Source organism: Dromaius novaehollandiae, chromosome 17 (assembly GCF_036370855.1).
Source record: "Dromaius novaehollandiae isolate bDroNov1 chromosome 17, bDroNov1.hap1, whole genome shotgun sequence".
NCBI lineage: Eukaryota > Metazoa > Chordata > Aves > Casuariiformes > Dromaiidae > Dromaius > Dromaius novaehollandiae.
This window is the reverse complement of record NC_088114.1, coordinates 11,136,243-11,152,467: the sequence shown is the minus strand read 5'-3', so window position 1 is coordinate 11,152,467 and position 16,225 is coordinate 11,136,243. Positions and strand designations below refer to the sequence as shown.

At 39.2% G+C, this 16,225-nt stretch overlaps 1 protein-coding gene across 3 annotated transcripts in view; it reads left to right on the top strand.

Annotated features, from left to right (window-relative positions):
- Nucleotides 1-195: 195 nt before the first annotated feature.
- Nucleotides 196-16,225, top strand: part of PI4KA (phosphatidylinositol 4-kinase alpha) — a 65,925-nt gene continuing 49,895 nt past the window's right edge. Inside the window, exons 1-14 of one of the 3 annotated variants that reach the window (XM_064522156.1) lie at nt 196-470; nt 2,896-3,012; nt 4,612-4,705; nt 5,399-5,487; nt 6,003-6,075; nt 6,415-6,674; nt 7,310-7,376; nt 9,180-9,328; nt 9,900-9,965; nt 11,026-11,122; nt 11,511-11,702; nt 12,453-12,553; nt 13,300-13,429; nt 15,466-15,598. In XM_064522156.1, coding sequence (XP_064378226.1) covers nt 246-470; nt 2,896-3,012; nt 4,612-4,705; nt 5,399-5,487; nt 6,003-6,075; nt 6,415-6,674; nt 7,310-7,376; nt 9,180-9,328; nt 9,900-9,965; nt 11,026-11,122; nt 11,511-11,702; nt 12,453-12,553; nt 13,300-13,429; nt 15,466-15,598 — 1,793 coding nt within the window. In that variant the 5' untranslated portion in view covers nt 196-245. The remainder of the gene's footprint in view (nt 471-2,895; nt 3,013-4,611; nt 4,706-5,398; nt 5,488-6,002; nt 6,076-6,414; nt 6,675-7,309; nt 7,377-9,179; nt 9,329-9,899; nt 9,966-11,025; nt 11,123-11,510; nt 11,703-12,452; nt 12,554-13,299; nt 13,430-15,465; nt 15,599-16,225) is intronic. The other 2 variants (XM_026104288.2, XM_026104287.2) reach the window with 2 other exon arrangements.

The following is a 16,225-nucleotide window of genomic DNA, read 5'->3' as shown; positions in this document are numbered from 1 at the left end:
AGGGACTATCACGACGACGGGGGGGGCGGGCTGAGCCTGCTGCCAGGGCCGGGCAAGGGGAGCGGCAAGAGGAAAGAGACAGGAAGGGGCGGTGATAACCCTGTAGCAGTGAAGCCGCGCTGGGCGGCGCCATCTTTGTGGCGTGATTGGCGCTGCGCGGTCCCGCGGGGAGGGCGGTGGTCTCGCGAGAGGCGCGGCGGCGGCCCGTCTTGGGGGCGAGGCGCGGGCTCCCCCTCCCCCACAACATGGCGGCCGCGGCGGTAGCGGCGGCGGCAGCGGCCGCAGCGACGACCGCGGCGGCGGCGACGGCCACGGCGGCAACGGCAGTGGCTGCTCCCGCCGCGGGAGCGGGAGCGGGAGCGGGTGCGGGGCGGGGAAACAGCGCGGGCACCGCGCGCGGCTTCTACTTCAACACGGTGCTGTCGCTGGCGCGGTCGCTGGCGGTGCAGAGCCCGGCGCCTCTGGAGAAGGTGAGGGCGGAGCGGGGGGGGGCGTGGGGAGGTGCCGCCACGCGTGTCGGGGCTGCGCGTGTGCGGCTGCGTGTGGGAGGGGGCTGCGCGTGGGAGGCTGCTACGCGAGTCGGGCTGTGCGTACGTGTTTGTGACAGTGTGGAGGGCGGGCGCCACGCGTGTGGGGTCTGCGCGTGTGGGATGTGCCACGCGTGTCGCAGCCGCGCGTGGGACGGGAGGCATCAGGCTCCCCCCGCGGAGGGGCGTCATGTTGTGCGCGTCGGGGTACACCCTTCGGCCGCCCGCGGGTGCCCCGCGCGTCGGGGCTGCGTGGGAGGTCTCCAGGCCCTCGCGTGGAGGGGTGGTGCATGGGGTGACCGAGTGCTGCTGCATGGGGCCGTGTCACGCGCGCGTGCACGTGCGTGGGGAGAGTCGCAGGGGTGCTCATGGCGCTGGCTGTGCGTGGGGGCCACTGTCCCCGGGTGCTGTGAGACGGCGTGCAGCCTTCTCGGCCTTCTCATGGCTCGCCCTTGCCGAGACGCGGATAACTGCGTGGGCGAGGCGTTGCAGCAGCTCTGTAGCCACCTGCGCGGAGAGAAGCCGTTCTCAGGGGCTGCGGGGCAACTGCGTATCCCAGAGGTTTATGGATCGTGGTCTTGCGGCATCGCTGGCTTGATTAGTATAATTAGGTCTGCTTGCTTAAACCCACATATCGGGTTAAATCAAAGTGATGCAGTGACCTAAAGGTGAAAACTGTCTGATTAAGATGAGGATTGATTCAGTGCAAACCTAAATAGGTGAATTTTAGTCTTGGCACAGTTCCCTTCGTGGGTCTGTAATTGCTCACGTGAAACAGCTGGTTTGTTCACATTGTGCAGGAGAAGAGAAATAAGGCAGCCTAATGTTTTGGTAGTTGGCTTCTCTTAAAGTGCTTAAAGTGGTCGAATTCCTAAATTGCCTCATGCATTAATGAAAGATGACTAAGTTGTTGAAAAGTGCAACTCTGTGCTGATGCTATAGTACGTGACTTATTTTCGGCCAGCTATTTCAGACTTTTTTCTTAGTTCTTGTTCTGGAAATTTGCTGCTAGTCTGACAGCTAACTGTAAATAACTCTTTTACATCTCGCTAGTGGTTCAGCAGTATTTAGTGATTCTGTCATTTATAAGAATTATGCTAGGAGTTAAATTATGTTAACAGTTATATCTCATTAAAGGTATTTACTCATGTGTTTTGGAATAATAACCTGATATGGAATACATGCATTAAAAGATATTTTCCAAAGTTTATATTTGCTTTGCTGTACTTTATGTTAAGCAAGAGGATTATTCGTACTGTGTTACAGGTTTTGTAATTACAAGGTATGGCAGTTTAAGGATCACATTCTTAGCTTCTGCTGGGCCACCAGTAAGTTCCTCTACTTCTCTAGGGAAAGAGCTTCTTGGTTTAGAAATTTGAAGGCAGGGTGTTTAAAGTGAGTTATCTAAATAGGAAGGAACTTGACTTTCAAACATGGGTATTCATTATGACAGTCTCTTCTTGGTAGTATTTATTAATATCAAGGAGATTTATGGAAAGTCCATATGCTTGTTGCATTTTTCCCCTTTTTACTGTTCTGTAGGCAAACTAAATATCTGAGAGATTTGGTATATTCTTTAGCTGTGTGTTAGCTAGGTATGGAATGAGGTAATAGTTAAGTAGTGGGGAAAATAATAGCTCTGGAAACTTGGTCTGTTTTGTTAAAAGGATGTGAGCAAAAGTCACACTCATCTAAGCAGCAGAGTTTATTTTTGAGTGCTGTGTATGAAGAAAGCATTGGTGCAACTGTAACAAAAGCTCCATACACCCAGTTCTTGTTTACAGGGATTGAGTAAATACTGTATGTATGCCAACTGCATATTTCTTGCACATCCAAAATGCCCAGTGAATTAGTTGAAGAAAACTTTTAAATTGACCCTCATTGTGGTAAGAAGTTTGACACTTATTTGTAGATTTTTCTGTCTTTTTCTAATATCTGTCATTATTCACTCTTTCCTAGCCATTAGATGATTTAATTAAAGGATTGATGACTAAATGAGGGGTAATATGGCCATCTGAATCTCTTCCAGACAGGGGAAATGCTACAGTCCACTTCAACTGTAGGAAGTCCAAATGAGTCTTTCTGAAAATTGCTGCCTGTCAGCTTGTTTCTCTGCTGCGAAAATATTTGCAATTGCATTAGCACTACCCAGGCCTGTTGCTTGGCATGCCCTAGGGCATGGACGTGATGGCCAGCTCTCTTTTCCATAAATGAAAAGCTGTGGGCTGTTTGCAGTGTTTTGCACTGATCTCTTCAGGTCTACTGGTGGATATTTGAAAGGTAGTTTTAACACATATACTGTTATTTTGGATTGTGTTTTGACATTTTTGGTCTTATTCTCCTGGCCTTTCCCTCTGCTGTTTTTCAGGTACAAAAGCTGCTCTGTATGTGTCCAGTGGACTTCCATGGAATTTTCCAGTTAGACGAACGTCGTAGAGATGCTGTAATTGCTTTGGGAATCTTTCTAATTGAATCTGATCTTCAGGTATTATTTTTTCTCCCTCCTGTTAACTGTATATAACAGAAAGATTTTGGAATGATTCAAATGTAATCATTCAGTGAATGAAAAGTCAGTATTTACTATGCGTTTGAATTACTGTAGTGTCAAGAACCTTAAAATCATGAATATGTTACACATATGCAAGTGTCCTTCGTCTAAAGAGTTGACTAAATACAAGGTCAGAGATAACAGATGGATACAGGCAGGAGAGCACAAGGAAGTAAGGACAGTACCGAGGAGTGTGATAAACACTGGTCATGGCACTGTCACAGCCAAACTGCTGTCATGGTTTTTTGTGGACATCATAGCAAAGTAGAGCTTATTAAGGAGGGAAAGGAAAGGTTAAATTGTTTTACAGAGGTTTATGGGGGGATGTAGCCAACACAAAAGTGGTTGCTTGCAAATCTTAGAAAGTAGTCGATGAATCGACTCTATGGCATTGACTTGGAGAGAGTAGATAAGGGAGGGGAGTGGCTTTTAAAAGGAAGCATGAGGTGTAGAAGTTTCTTGCTTAGAATATGTGTTTTCTGAATATGGAAGTGAGAGAAGTCTTCAAAGGTGTGGGCAAGCTATTCAGGAGGATTTGCTCAAACCATAGGTGCCATTGCTTGTCCTTCCCCCACCTGCCTCTAAATGATAATTATGTTCAAACATACTCCTGCTCCTGAAAGTCAGATATGTAATGGCCTTTTCTTGTATCTAAAATAAAAAGAGATGTGCACATACGTTGCATTGTGTGTGAACATCCCTAGTTCATCCATGAGCTAGGAAGCTGTCAGCCTTTGTGATGGGCTGGTTCTATTCCTTTTGAACTCTGGTAGTGGTATTGTTTCTTGCAGAAGAATGAAAGGATGTGCTTGATCCTAGGTCCAAAGTCATTAGACATCAGTTTAAGTCTTTCAGTGTTGATGGGATTTGGATTAGGCCTGAATTTCCTTCTATTTAGTGTCTATTTAGCATGATATAGTTAAATAGAAACAACTTTATTATCAGCTTTGTCCTTTTTGTTCTTTTGTGTGGTACGAAGTTTAAACAAGGTAACTGTATTAATGTTTCTTAGCATTTTTTGATGCCTGATGTTTTCAAAACCAGCAGTTAGTATTAATTAATCCAACTCTGTAAGAAAAGAAAGTGCAAATTAGGAAACCAAGGAGTTAAATGGATGTGTTTTGTGTCTTGCTTTGCCTAAAGCCATGGGGTGGCTTCCATATACTGAGTTGGGACCTGGAACTTCTGATTTTCTAGCGACGTTATTTTGTGACATTGCTGTGTGTTTTGCTGTATACCAATAGATGAGCTAGAGGGAAAAAAGATGCAGAATAACACTTAACCCCAATTTTTACAGAGAATGAACTGTTGCTTAGAATGACATGACTGAATTTATAGCACTGAATTAAGTGGTTGACTTATATTTGCTTGTGTTGAAATCAATTTTGCAGTATTTAGGCAGCCTGTAGAGTAATGATTGGCTGAACTGAATTCTGTGGGTAGCTAATATACTCTTTCTCCACATATCCAATATACCTTGAGATTATATTGTTCAAATTTTCATCTCCATTTTAAATAAAATATTTTCCTCTTCAGCACAAAGATAACGTGGTTCCTTACCTCCTTCGACTTCTGAAAGGTCTTCCCAAAGTCCAATGGATAGAAGAAAGCAATGCACGAAAAGGCAGAGGTAATGTTTAGGCTTTTTGATTATTCTCATGGAATATCAGCTAGGACATGGAAATAATGAAGGTTATTCAGGACATAGTACAAGGGGAGGTGATAAGTCCTGTTACGTCCTTAGCTCTTGACGTGACTGCCTTTAAAATTGATTGTTCTTTAGAAACTAGAGAGGAAGCTGATAGCTCCCAGGTTTCTTGTTTGACTGCTTTGTGATAAATTGTGCTTTCCAAAAAATTAAGCACACAATACATTGTAGTGTTAAATTGGAGAAAATTGTATAGTAGCTAAAGCAAGAGAGTGGAACCTGAGATTTGTATGCTCTGCTTTTAGTTTTGATACTTAGTTGCTCCTGAAGCCACTTAATTTCTTGCTCTCTTAAGATCTCTTAAAATGAATAGAAGAACACTTCTTGTATCACAAGGGATGTTATACAATTTAATTAGTTTAGTGTTTTTTGAAAATTAGTTGAAAGCCTGGAAAACTTTTTAACAATTTAAAATATTCTTTTAACATCTCATGCTTAAGTTATGATTGGAGTGTACTTTTAAATCTTATACATGGTATTTATCTACAGATAATCTCAGAACTGTATGGTATGGGGAATCACTTTTGTCATTTTGTTATATTATTATTTGTTCTTTATATGTTGGTTCTCTCTAACAGTGCTTAAGTGGCTAATTTTCCATCCTTTATTTTGCAGGCTTGCTTCCAGTTGCAGAAAACTTCAGCTTTTGCTTGGTGACATTGTTATCAGACGTCGCTTACAGGGATGCATCTCTTAGGGAGCAGGTAAAGTTTGCTCTAAATTTGATTGATGTTGTACCCTATTCTCTAATGCTGCAAGGCTGACAAATATCTAGAGAAGAGAGTACCACATCTGCTTGCTTTCTTGCAAGAGTATGTATCCTTTTGCATAACTTTACTTGTGTTAATTAACACACGTAGGTCAGGTACTTAGAAGCTAGATACTCAGAAGTTATTCATAAACCTGCTTTCACTTCTGACAGTCAAAGGGTATTGATCAGTGAGCCCAGCATTTTAGAATTCAAGCTTTGATATTAAGGCTAGGACTGCTGCAGTTTTGTTGTGCTAGTACGCATCAGTTAGCTGAAGACTGTTTATGCTAAGGAAGTTCTGTTAAGAATGAGAGCAGTGTAATTTTTTTAATCACATAGCATGAAAAAAAAAATCCTGTTTAAAGAGATCCTTAAGTTAGTATTTGTGTAAGTGTAATGATCTAATATAAGGTAAATAATAACTCTTTACCAAAAGATGTTTTTGTACCTCTGTCTTGACTGCTTTAGATTTTGGATGCAGTTCTGCAAGTAATGCAGTTTCTGTTGGGCATGTGCCAGACCCCCCAAATGCATGATAAAGGTACTGTTAAAATAACTCTTTATATTTTTACTGTATCTTTAACTCCTGTCCTCTGAACTTCTCTTGTGTTTTCTAATTGTCAGGGTCATTCCTGAAAAGTGAAAAGCTTTTTCCTTTGACCAAGACTTTTCTTACCACATATTTCATTGTTGCTGACTAGTAAATATTGAAGCTAGAGGTGTATTAGTTTGATACCTTTGTGTTTTTTTCCGTGTTTGCACAAATAGGTCTGTGAAGCGCATTTTGCTGAAACACTGTTTAGTGAACTGGTAGCAAAAATGGGGAGAGGAATTTTTAAGTTATTGCTAATATACTGTTATATCTATTTTTCTTTTCCAGAATATTTATGCAAGTATGCAGTGCCCTGCCTGATAGGCATTTCTCGAGCCTTTGGTCGCTACAGCAATTCAGAGGAGGCTCTTCTTTCAAAGCTTTTCCCTAAAATTCCCCCACATTCCCTTAGAGTTCCAGAAGAGCTTGAAGGAATTCGACGACGATCGTTTAATGATTTCAGATCAATTCTTCCCAGTTCTCTACTCACTGTCTGCCAAGAAGGAACATTAAAGAGAAAGGCTAGCAGTGTATCTAGCATCTCACAGGTCTGTATGACTTGCTCTATGATGAAGTTCATGCTTAAATGATTTTGTGTTTTTGGTGGAATTAAGACAGCCTTAAGCTTGGATGTGCAGTCTCTTAACACATTATTTGTACAGATTCAGAGATCTTTATTTTGGTTCTGGAGCTCTTCTTGAGCCACAAAATAATTAGTGACAGTTAAACTAACAATTGTCTTATTGTGGAACGGTTGACAAATCCTATTCTTCATGTTACCCTCCTGAGAAAAGAATGATAATTTATATCTGAGAATTTAGGAAACTGGCGCTTGATGGCTGGAGTATTTTCAGAAGTGCTCAGCATACATGAGCTCTCGCTGGTTGCAATGGGAGCTGTAGGTGTTCGTTGTCTTAGGAGGAAAATGAATTCAGATGCCTATTCTGAGATCCATTTGTCATTAACATAGTTATGTGCAATACAGGAATCATCATTCTGATCTGTTCCTTTAATCAGAAGCACTGAATAACTTCCTATTTTTCGTTGAAACTGGGCTGTTAGGCCTGGCAACACATAGTTCCTGTTAGTTTTGCTGAAAGCTGTATCTCTTTATAAAATGTGTGAACCTGTTCTCTGGGAGATTTCTTAATGTTTTATAAATACATCTGGTGCAATGTTTCAGGTCAGTCCTGAACGTGGAATTCCCCCTCCCAGCTCCCCTGGAGGATCTGCAATTCATTACTTTGAAGGTAAATTGTTTTGTGAAGGAACAGTGATTCTTGGGTTTTGTTACGCCTTGCAGAAAATTTTGAGAAGCAAAATCCCTTTGACTGCTTTCTTTGCCCTCTAGGATTCTTATAATAATTCTCTAGCACGTGCTTGCTAGGATTCTGAAAAATTGTGAACTGTAAAGACAGTAGGAAGTTGTTATTGCTAACACCAGTGGTTTCCAGGCTCAGTTGTTTCTGGCAGTCTTCTGAGGGAGACATGATTTCCTGACTGCTAGGCTGTGCCTAGTACTGAAGAGCTTAATTCAACAAGGCCAAAAATATTTCATGAGATTAGGCTGAGTAACTTTCAGAAATAACTTAATATTGTGCTTCACTAGGCAATTAAATTGGTAAACTAGGATCTGCAATTTTAAAACCTTTCTGGCATGTTGTATAGATCCAAAAAAACTCTCCATTTGAAGTAAAATTGATATAGATCATTATGTAAGATCTAGTAATTTGCTGAAGTGAAAAATTGTTCTTGGAAAGTCAAAGTGAAAAATGGTACAGGAGACACTGAAGCACAATACTCACTAATGGTATATCGGTTACTGTTTCCCAAAAGGGAGAGATTTGAAAAACTGTCCTGAGTTAATAAATGAACTCTTAACCACAGGCTTTTGGTAAAGCTCTAGCTCTGACTTTTATGTTGTGACATGTCAATGCAAGGCTTAAAAGTAAACCGTCTTGTGTGAATCAAGTGGAGAACTCGTTCTGTATCTAAGGTGTTTCGGTGTCTCTGTTTTTGAGGTTTTTAACAGTTCGGGCTTTCTCCATTTCTGAGTCATTCTCCTCTCTGGTGCCCTGACTTAAATTACTTTCTTCCACATTACTTTTCTCTTTCCTTCATGTTAATGTTTGTAGAGGCATCTGTCTTCCTTAATCATATCACTGGGTTGCAGGGTAATTCAAATGCCATTGTTAAATGACCAAGTAAGAGGAGACCTGTTTATCCTCTGTCCACCCTGTTGCACCAACCTGTGACTCTTCAGCTTTAGATTCGTCATGTTTTGAATTAAATAAAAAGGGGGGCAGGCAGTGGAGTAGAGGGAAACAGTAGCAGAACACAATTGTCCTAATTAAAACCAGCAGTGGGTGGTGCACATTTTTGTAAAAATTCCTGAATCATAATAAGTGTGGCACTAACAGAATTACGATTCCTTTAATCAGAATTTTATTTTCAAGCTAACTTCTACGAGACGTTTCAGGTATATGCAGCCCTTGTATTGCTTCCCGTAATATACTTTGATAGTCTTATTTTCTGAAACAAGAAGATTGATGGCCTTGTTTTTTTTCTGGCCAAGGCTAAGGGTTTAGAAAAAAGGACTTAAAATGATTTGTTGTTGTCAATGAATGGTGCAATAGTGCCAAAAGCACTGTGGTTAACAAATTACTGCTTAATAAAATATTTGAATCTGAAAAATAATTTGATTTCTCTTACACCTTCAAACTACAGCAGTAGATTTGCTCCTCTTCTAAAATGAAAGTGAATGATTCTGCAACATGTTCATTTGATCTAATACAGGAGAGATCTTTGCAAGATGGTGTTGGCTTTGTTCTTTATACTTCTGTGCTTTTAAGCAAAATGGCATTACAAATGTTTGATGATTTGATTTAGCACTAGATTAGCTGAATTGAGCCTCTTCATGGCTTGTGAGGTAAAGACAGTAGCTGTGTTGGAAATAACTCTTTGAGTAGTGACTAAACATTGCAATTAAAGAAAATTTATATATCCTTCCCTCTCTCCCCAAACTTTTATTTCTTGTTTCTGTTTTTGATCAGGTTCATACCTTCCTGATGGGAGTGCGCTAGATCCTGATTATTATTTCTCTACAATCAGCTCTAGCTTTTCAGTTTCTCCTCTTTTCAATGGCATTAACAATAAAGAGTTTAATATCCCACTGGAAATGCTCCGCCAGCTGTTGCACATGGTATGTGATGGGTTGCTAGGAAGACTGCAGTGGAGTTGGGTTTTTGATATCTATGCTAGAATTAAATACAGTATTTGTTCGGGCTGAAGAGGAAGCTGCCCTTAGAATTGCATATAAAAGGCTGTGTTTGAATATCTTTCAAATTTAGTATAATGTGATTTCTATGACATTTAACGTCATGCTTCAGTACTGTTCCTATAAAGCTCCCATATGAAATACAAAGAAGCTGCAAAATCAAACACTGCTTTTGTCAAGTTCTTCCTGTTTCTGTCTTGCTGATCACTTGATCTGAGGTAGCTTGTGTGGGGTCAGTTGCTGAAGTAGAGGATTGTTTTCTGCAGTGAGAATAAGATGTCTACTTTCTGCAGCAGCTGTTCTGGAACAGTGCGCAGAAGGCCGAATACAGTAAATCATCTTGCAGCCAGAAATTCTTGTTTTTATCAGTTTGCATTTAAGTGACTGGTGTTTCCTTTGGACAGGCAAAAATTGCATTGTCTTCCTTGGATTTTTCTTTTCTAGAGTCACAAACATGAAACGTTATTTTATTTTTATTTTTTTTCCTCCTGTGTAGGTAAAACAGATCGTTGGGGATTCTCTTCTAAAGAGCTTAGATGCAGTTGTAGCTGAAGTTGCAGAAGTATGTCTAAATTCCTTTTCTAATGACTTGGATACTTTTTGTCTTAATACTTGGAAATACATTAATTAGTCTTTTCTGTTTTAATAGTTAATACTTGGAAATACATTTATTAGTCTTTTAGTTATATAAGGTATATATTCTCTTTGCAAAAGAATACTCAATTCCTGTTTGATCTGTTCTTTCATTTTTTTAAAAAATTTAGCCTTGGACTGTGTAAAAATGGGAGATGGGGAGAGATTTTCCACTAACATAAAAGAAAATAGTTTTTCTCTTCAATGAACCATTCCACTACTTGACCTCTATTATCCCACTAAATTACAGCATTAATGGCTCAAAACTAATTTACTGTAGATTAAGATCTTTGTTGCCTATTCCAGTAATATTATTGTCTTCATGTAAATAAAATGTATACTTTTCCTTTTTTTGGCTTGGATATCACTGGTACTGTTATATGTGTCCTTTCTGCAATTTTTTATAGTATTGGAATATGTGGCTCTTCACTCGTAGAGGTGGCATATTGCATGGTATATGGGTTTCTGTAGGCCTATGAGTCATCGTTCTCACCTTCCCTGGCTGCAGTTATATAACAGCTTCTGTCACATTTTATCAAGTTAGTCTTATTTCATTGGAGGCATCAGTTTGGATGGAGTATGTATTCAGTTGTGCGGGAAAACAACTTTGCCGTTCTTCCTACTCTTCTTTTGAGTACTGCCATATTTGAAATATAAGCCTAAGTGGGAACAGCTTCAGTTCTTCCTTTTGCTGTCCCAATCAAATGAGGTTTGAATCCTCTTTTACTTTTTTTTAAACAACTGTCAGACAGCTTTGTGCTCTTTGAATTGAAAAACTGACTCAATCTTATTTAATGGACTAAATGATGATAGTTTTCCTTTTGAAAAAAGTAGGGGGAAAAGCTGTGAGGTTACTTTTGGTACCTGTCTTAAATGCTTGTTTACGTTCTGGAGAGAAATGGTTTCATGATGAGTAAAAACATTTTTTTTACTCATATAATGGGAATACTTCATTTTGAAACTAGCAGATTGTTTCTTTTCTCTTACAGATGGGTGCTAACACAGATCTCTATTATAAAACGTTCAGTGACCCTCTTTATGTTGCTCAGTTTAAAATGCTGAGAGACACATTATACTATATGAAAGGTATAGTGTTTTTTTTAATTTTTCGTTCATTATGCTTAGACTACGAAGTGTTGTTTGCCCTGTTTATGCTGCGTGAATGGTGGGGGTTGCATTTCTTGGGAACTTCATGTGTGCTATGCAGTTTGTGATGTGTTTTGAAATGTTTTCATGTAAAAGGTTTTATATAAATAGAAAAAAGTATTTTGAGCATCACTGAAAGGAGGAATAGTTGGCATTTCAACTATCTGATTGTTGGTGGACTTTTGCTGTGAAATTTGTCTTTCAGGTAGGGCATAAACATTATGAAATCAATTTATTCATAACTAAGCAATGAATTTTATACCCACTGTTCTTCTGATACACTGACTGCCTTCCTCTAGAATAATGGTATTTCCTTTTATTTCCTTAGACCTTCCCAACTCATTTGTGAAGGAAATCCATGATTTTGTGCTAGAACAATTCAACATCAGTCAGTCAGAACTTCAGAAAATTCTTCATGATGTTGATCGACTGCACAATGAATTGAGTCCTTTAAAACTGCGATGTCAGGCTAATGCTGCCTGTGTGGATCTCATGGTGTGGGCTGTGAAAGATGAGCAAGGTGAAAAACTCTCTTCTGTCTCTTTGGAATGCCTTTTTTTAAAAAGCCTGTAGCCATACCTTGTACAGTTCTCTGAGCATAGTTGGTATTCACAGAAATTTAAAATAAATGTCAGTAGGATCCACTTTGCTAGTATAATCCAAGAGTCTAACTTTCATCAAAGTCGTCATCTAGCTAGCTAGCTAGTTGGACATTTCTTCATAGAAATGAAAACAGAAACATCCTACTGGTTCATCTAAAGCAGACTATGAATATTTGCTGCCTTACATGCTGCTATTTATTTTCTAAATTTTTAATTGTCTTTGAGTACCGCTATTAATGTCTTAAATGATTCTCAGTCTGTCTTTAAAGAAAATGTTGTTTTCTTCATTGCTATCACTGTTAGGAAGCTCTTTCTGACTTTTTTTATTGGTCCCATTACATCCTCTGAATTATATGTAGGATTTTTTTTCCTTTGAACCTTGAAATACTTGATTTCTGTCAAATGAGCAGCACCCTCAAAATCAACTTTAAGTATTGTCTTTCCTTCAGTCATAGTATTTGTCAGGGCTGTTCATTGCAGATATTAAGTTTCCAAAACTTTTTTTTTCCCTGGAAAAAGTGCTAAATATCGTTGAGAAATTATAGGATGAGGAGAGTGAATGACAAATTCTCCATGTGTTTTAGGCATTCCAATGAGCATAGGGTTCTGTGTGGGCTAATAACAATTCTGATAAACATTAATTTGTGTGTTGGCTTTTTGGAGTTAAGGTGCAGAAAACCTGTGCATCAAGCTGTCAGAAAAGCTGCAGTCGAAAACCTCTAGCAAAGTCATCATTGCTCACTTGCCACTGCTAATTTGCTGTTTGCAGGTCTGTCTTGACAGTATTTGACCTTATTTATATCAGTGAGTGGGATCTTTGGGGATTTTACATGTTACTAGAAAGAGTTTCTTTCATTTACTAATTGTATTACTTTACGTCAGTGTCTTCTACATCTAGATTTTAGAGGGCTGGTGTGGAAAATAGAACTGCAGTAGAGGAGTGCTTTTGGAATTTTTTAGCTCAAGTTGTTTTTGAAGAAGAGTATTGAGTTTTTTTAACCAGTATTTCGTTTCTAAAATGTTCAGTTTCATAGTGTATTACATAAACAGCTGGAAAAAAAAAAGTACTAGCACTGGTAGATTGCTTTGCTATTTAATACTATGACCTGGTTATTCTAGTTTTTATGTGTCTTCTTCCTGTTGGACACTTTCTCATAGTCTTACAGATGTAGTTTTGTTTTGTTTTATTTTCAAAATTAGAATTATGAATTTTCAGGATTCTCTAAATATCAGAACTTACCCAGTAACTTTAATTTTAGAGTGTGGTTCATTTCATGTACTTCATGCGAAATCACCTGGAAGAAAGCTGCAAGGCTTGACTGGTGTGCCACACTCTAGAATAAGCCAGAAGAATTAGAGGCTTGAAATTCATAAATATTCCACTAAAAACTGGATGCCTCAGAACTATCTTTGTTTTTTGTATTGAACTGAAGTCATAAGTTTACAATTGAAATAAAAGTTGTGCTGTTGCTTCAAACAAAATGCTATATGCTAATTTTTTTTTTTCTCTTTTAGGGTCTAGGTCGTTTGTGTGAGCGCTTCCCAGTTGTGGTTCATTCTGTCAATCCATCTCTGAGAGACTTTCTTGTGATACCTTCCCCTGTGCTTGTGAAACTTTATAAGTATCATAGCCAGTATCACACAGGTAAAGAAAAAGCAGTATTCCAAAGGATATGCTAGTGATAAAGTTGCAACTTATATGGCTTTTTGATGTTTTTAGATGTTTACATACACATAGGGATGAGGAAGTGTTGTGATTCAACTTCCAAATCCTTAAAAATGTGAGCCTTTTAAGGTTTCTTCTGTGTTTGATGTTAATTTTGGAAAAATGGCTAGCAATACAAGGTTCCATTTTTTTATTTTGTGATTTCAGTTTGCCATGAAAAATACTGTTTTCCTAGTTTGACAGCCTTGTAGAATCCACCACTTCTGTCTATATGAGGCAGAAAGGTGTCATATTAAAAAGCTGCAAGAAAATCAGCAGGTAATCATTGGTGATGATTTTGTTAATAATGGCCAACATGGAACAGAATTTTTCTGTGCGTTTTTAATGAGAGAAAATGAGTGGGTAAGACATGAAAATTCAAATGTGTTAAGAGACTTCATCTTTTTAATCTAACCTTTACTACGTTATAACCCACATTTTAGAACAAGGAAAGCTAATCCCTCTTGCCTTTTGTTTAGTAATGTGGAGGAGTTGCACCAGAGTAAATATGCATAATGGGTTCTGATACTAGAAGTAGTGAGGCAGCTGGTGTTACCTAGAGATGAATAGGTGTACTGAGACTTCAGTCTAACTCTGAAAAGCACTGTGCAGAAATATAGTTTTGGAGTGTTTTACTTGCAGAAAGAGAACTGTGAAATGTTTGTATACCACACATGGTCAGTTACCTTTTTCTTTCAAATCATACTGCTTCATCAGGTCTGTGTATACTGATTTCACTAAGTCAATACAATAGTATTGTACAACAGTACAATAAATACTACTGGTGATAGAAAATGAGTAAAAAAGGAAAATAAGACTTTTCCTGTTTTATCCCTGAAAATGTAACTTTGGCATTGAAATAGACAAATAGATGCAGATTTTGAGCAAGTTAATGTTGTTTTAGGAGAGTTTTCAGAATAGATTTGTATGCTAGTATAAAATATACGAAATTGTTTTCTCCTGTTCTGTGCTATTTATTTTTTTGCATAGAATTTGTCTCTTCTTGTCTTATCCAAAACTCCACGCTTGTTATGATCTTCTTGTAAGCGCCTTTTGTTTTCTTGAGGAACTGGATTATCCCGAAGTAAATTCGGTTTGCTAATCTGGGTGCTAATAGTTGTTTGGTTTTGGACAAGAATTCCAGCTGATTTAATTATAGAAGTATTTGGCGTGGGGGAAAAAAAACCATAAAATCAGGTTTTGTAAGCCACTTGCTTGACTATTCATAGAATCATAGACTCATTCAGGGTGGAAAGGACCCTGGAAAGTCATGTAGCCCAACCTTCTGCACTGTTTTCAGAGCAGACTGCTTAGGGCTTTTTCCATTCAAGCCTTCAAAAGCTTCCAAGTACAGAGACTGCACAAACTGAGCCAAAGCTTAATAATTCTCGTAGTGGAAAAAAATTCACGCATCCAGTTGGAACATTCCCTGTTGTTACCATTGTGTCTCATTGTCTCAGTGTGCACCTCAGCGAAGAGCCTGGCTCTGTCTTCTCCGTAACATTGTTTACAGATTGGAAAGCTACTGTGAAGTTCCCCTAAAGCCTTCCCTTCTCCAGACTGAACAAGGCTGTGTTGGTCAGCCTCTCCTCATAGGTCATGTGCTTCAGTCCTCTGACCATCTTGGTGGTACCTGGCACTTGTTTTTTTAATCATAATATCAAGCTATGATCAACAACCCCCTCGCCCCCCCCCCCCCCCAATGTTCTATTTAATCCACTTTGGCTAAAGCAGCATCAGAACAGATGAGAAGTGGAGGTGACTAAATTTAGGAGTAATTAAATGCAGCGATATCTTGTGAGTGTAGTGACAACACATGCAGTTTCAAAGTTCTTCAGCACAACTCTCTGACCTGTAAATTAGCCTGTTTTGCATTTGTTTACTGAGTATTACCCAGCCTATATACTCTTGTCTTGGTGTGGGACTGGCAGGAAGATATTTTAAAAGGTGTTGATTTCTGTACTCTGTGTTCTTAGTAGGTGGTAATGACATCAAAATTAGTGTAACCAATGAGCATTCGGAGTCCACTCTGAATGTGATGCCTGGCAAGAAAAGTCAACCATCCATGTACGAACAGCTTCGGGACATTGCCATAGACAACATCTGCAGGTAAAAGTTGCACGGTAGCAATGGGGACGGGTACCATTTTGGAACACATGTTCTATTTCCCCAGCAGAAGAGTACTGTGACCATTTAGAAGGTACTGGTCTGTGCTATGAAGCTTTTTTTGCCTTTTTTGATCATCACTTTGTTTTCCTTCAAATGATCCCTGACTTCTGTTTATGTCCTAATTGTAAAATACTTGTCTAGTTGCGTTGTTTTGCTTCCCATGTACCTAATTTGTGCTAGTCACCATTTTAATACTCAGTGGGATTTTTGTTTTCTCCTCAGATTACCATGTTGAGCTTCCTGTAGTAGGACTAGTATACCCTCAGATGCAGTCAATGTAATGATTATTCTACCCTTCTAGGTGGCTATTCAGAGCTGTAGGGAAGACAAATAGTTGGTGACTAGAGACAAGAGATTGAGGTTTCTAATGCAGAGGATTCTAAAATTACATTATTGCATATCCCCATCTTTACTGTTACTGGAGAAAGCACCAGTAGAGATTTCTGGCTGCAGGCTTTGTCAGGCAAAGCATCAAACTTGCTGAACAGGGTTTACTTACCCTTCCTCAGCCTACCTAGGCACTCTACTCTTAAATTTCAGTATAAACTTTTTTCCTAATACCCAGTG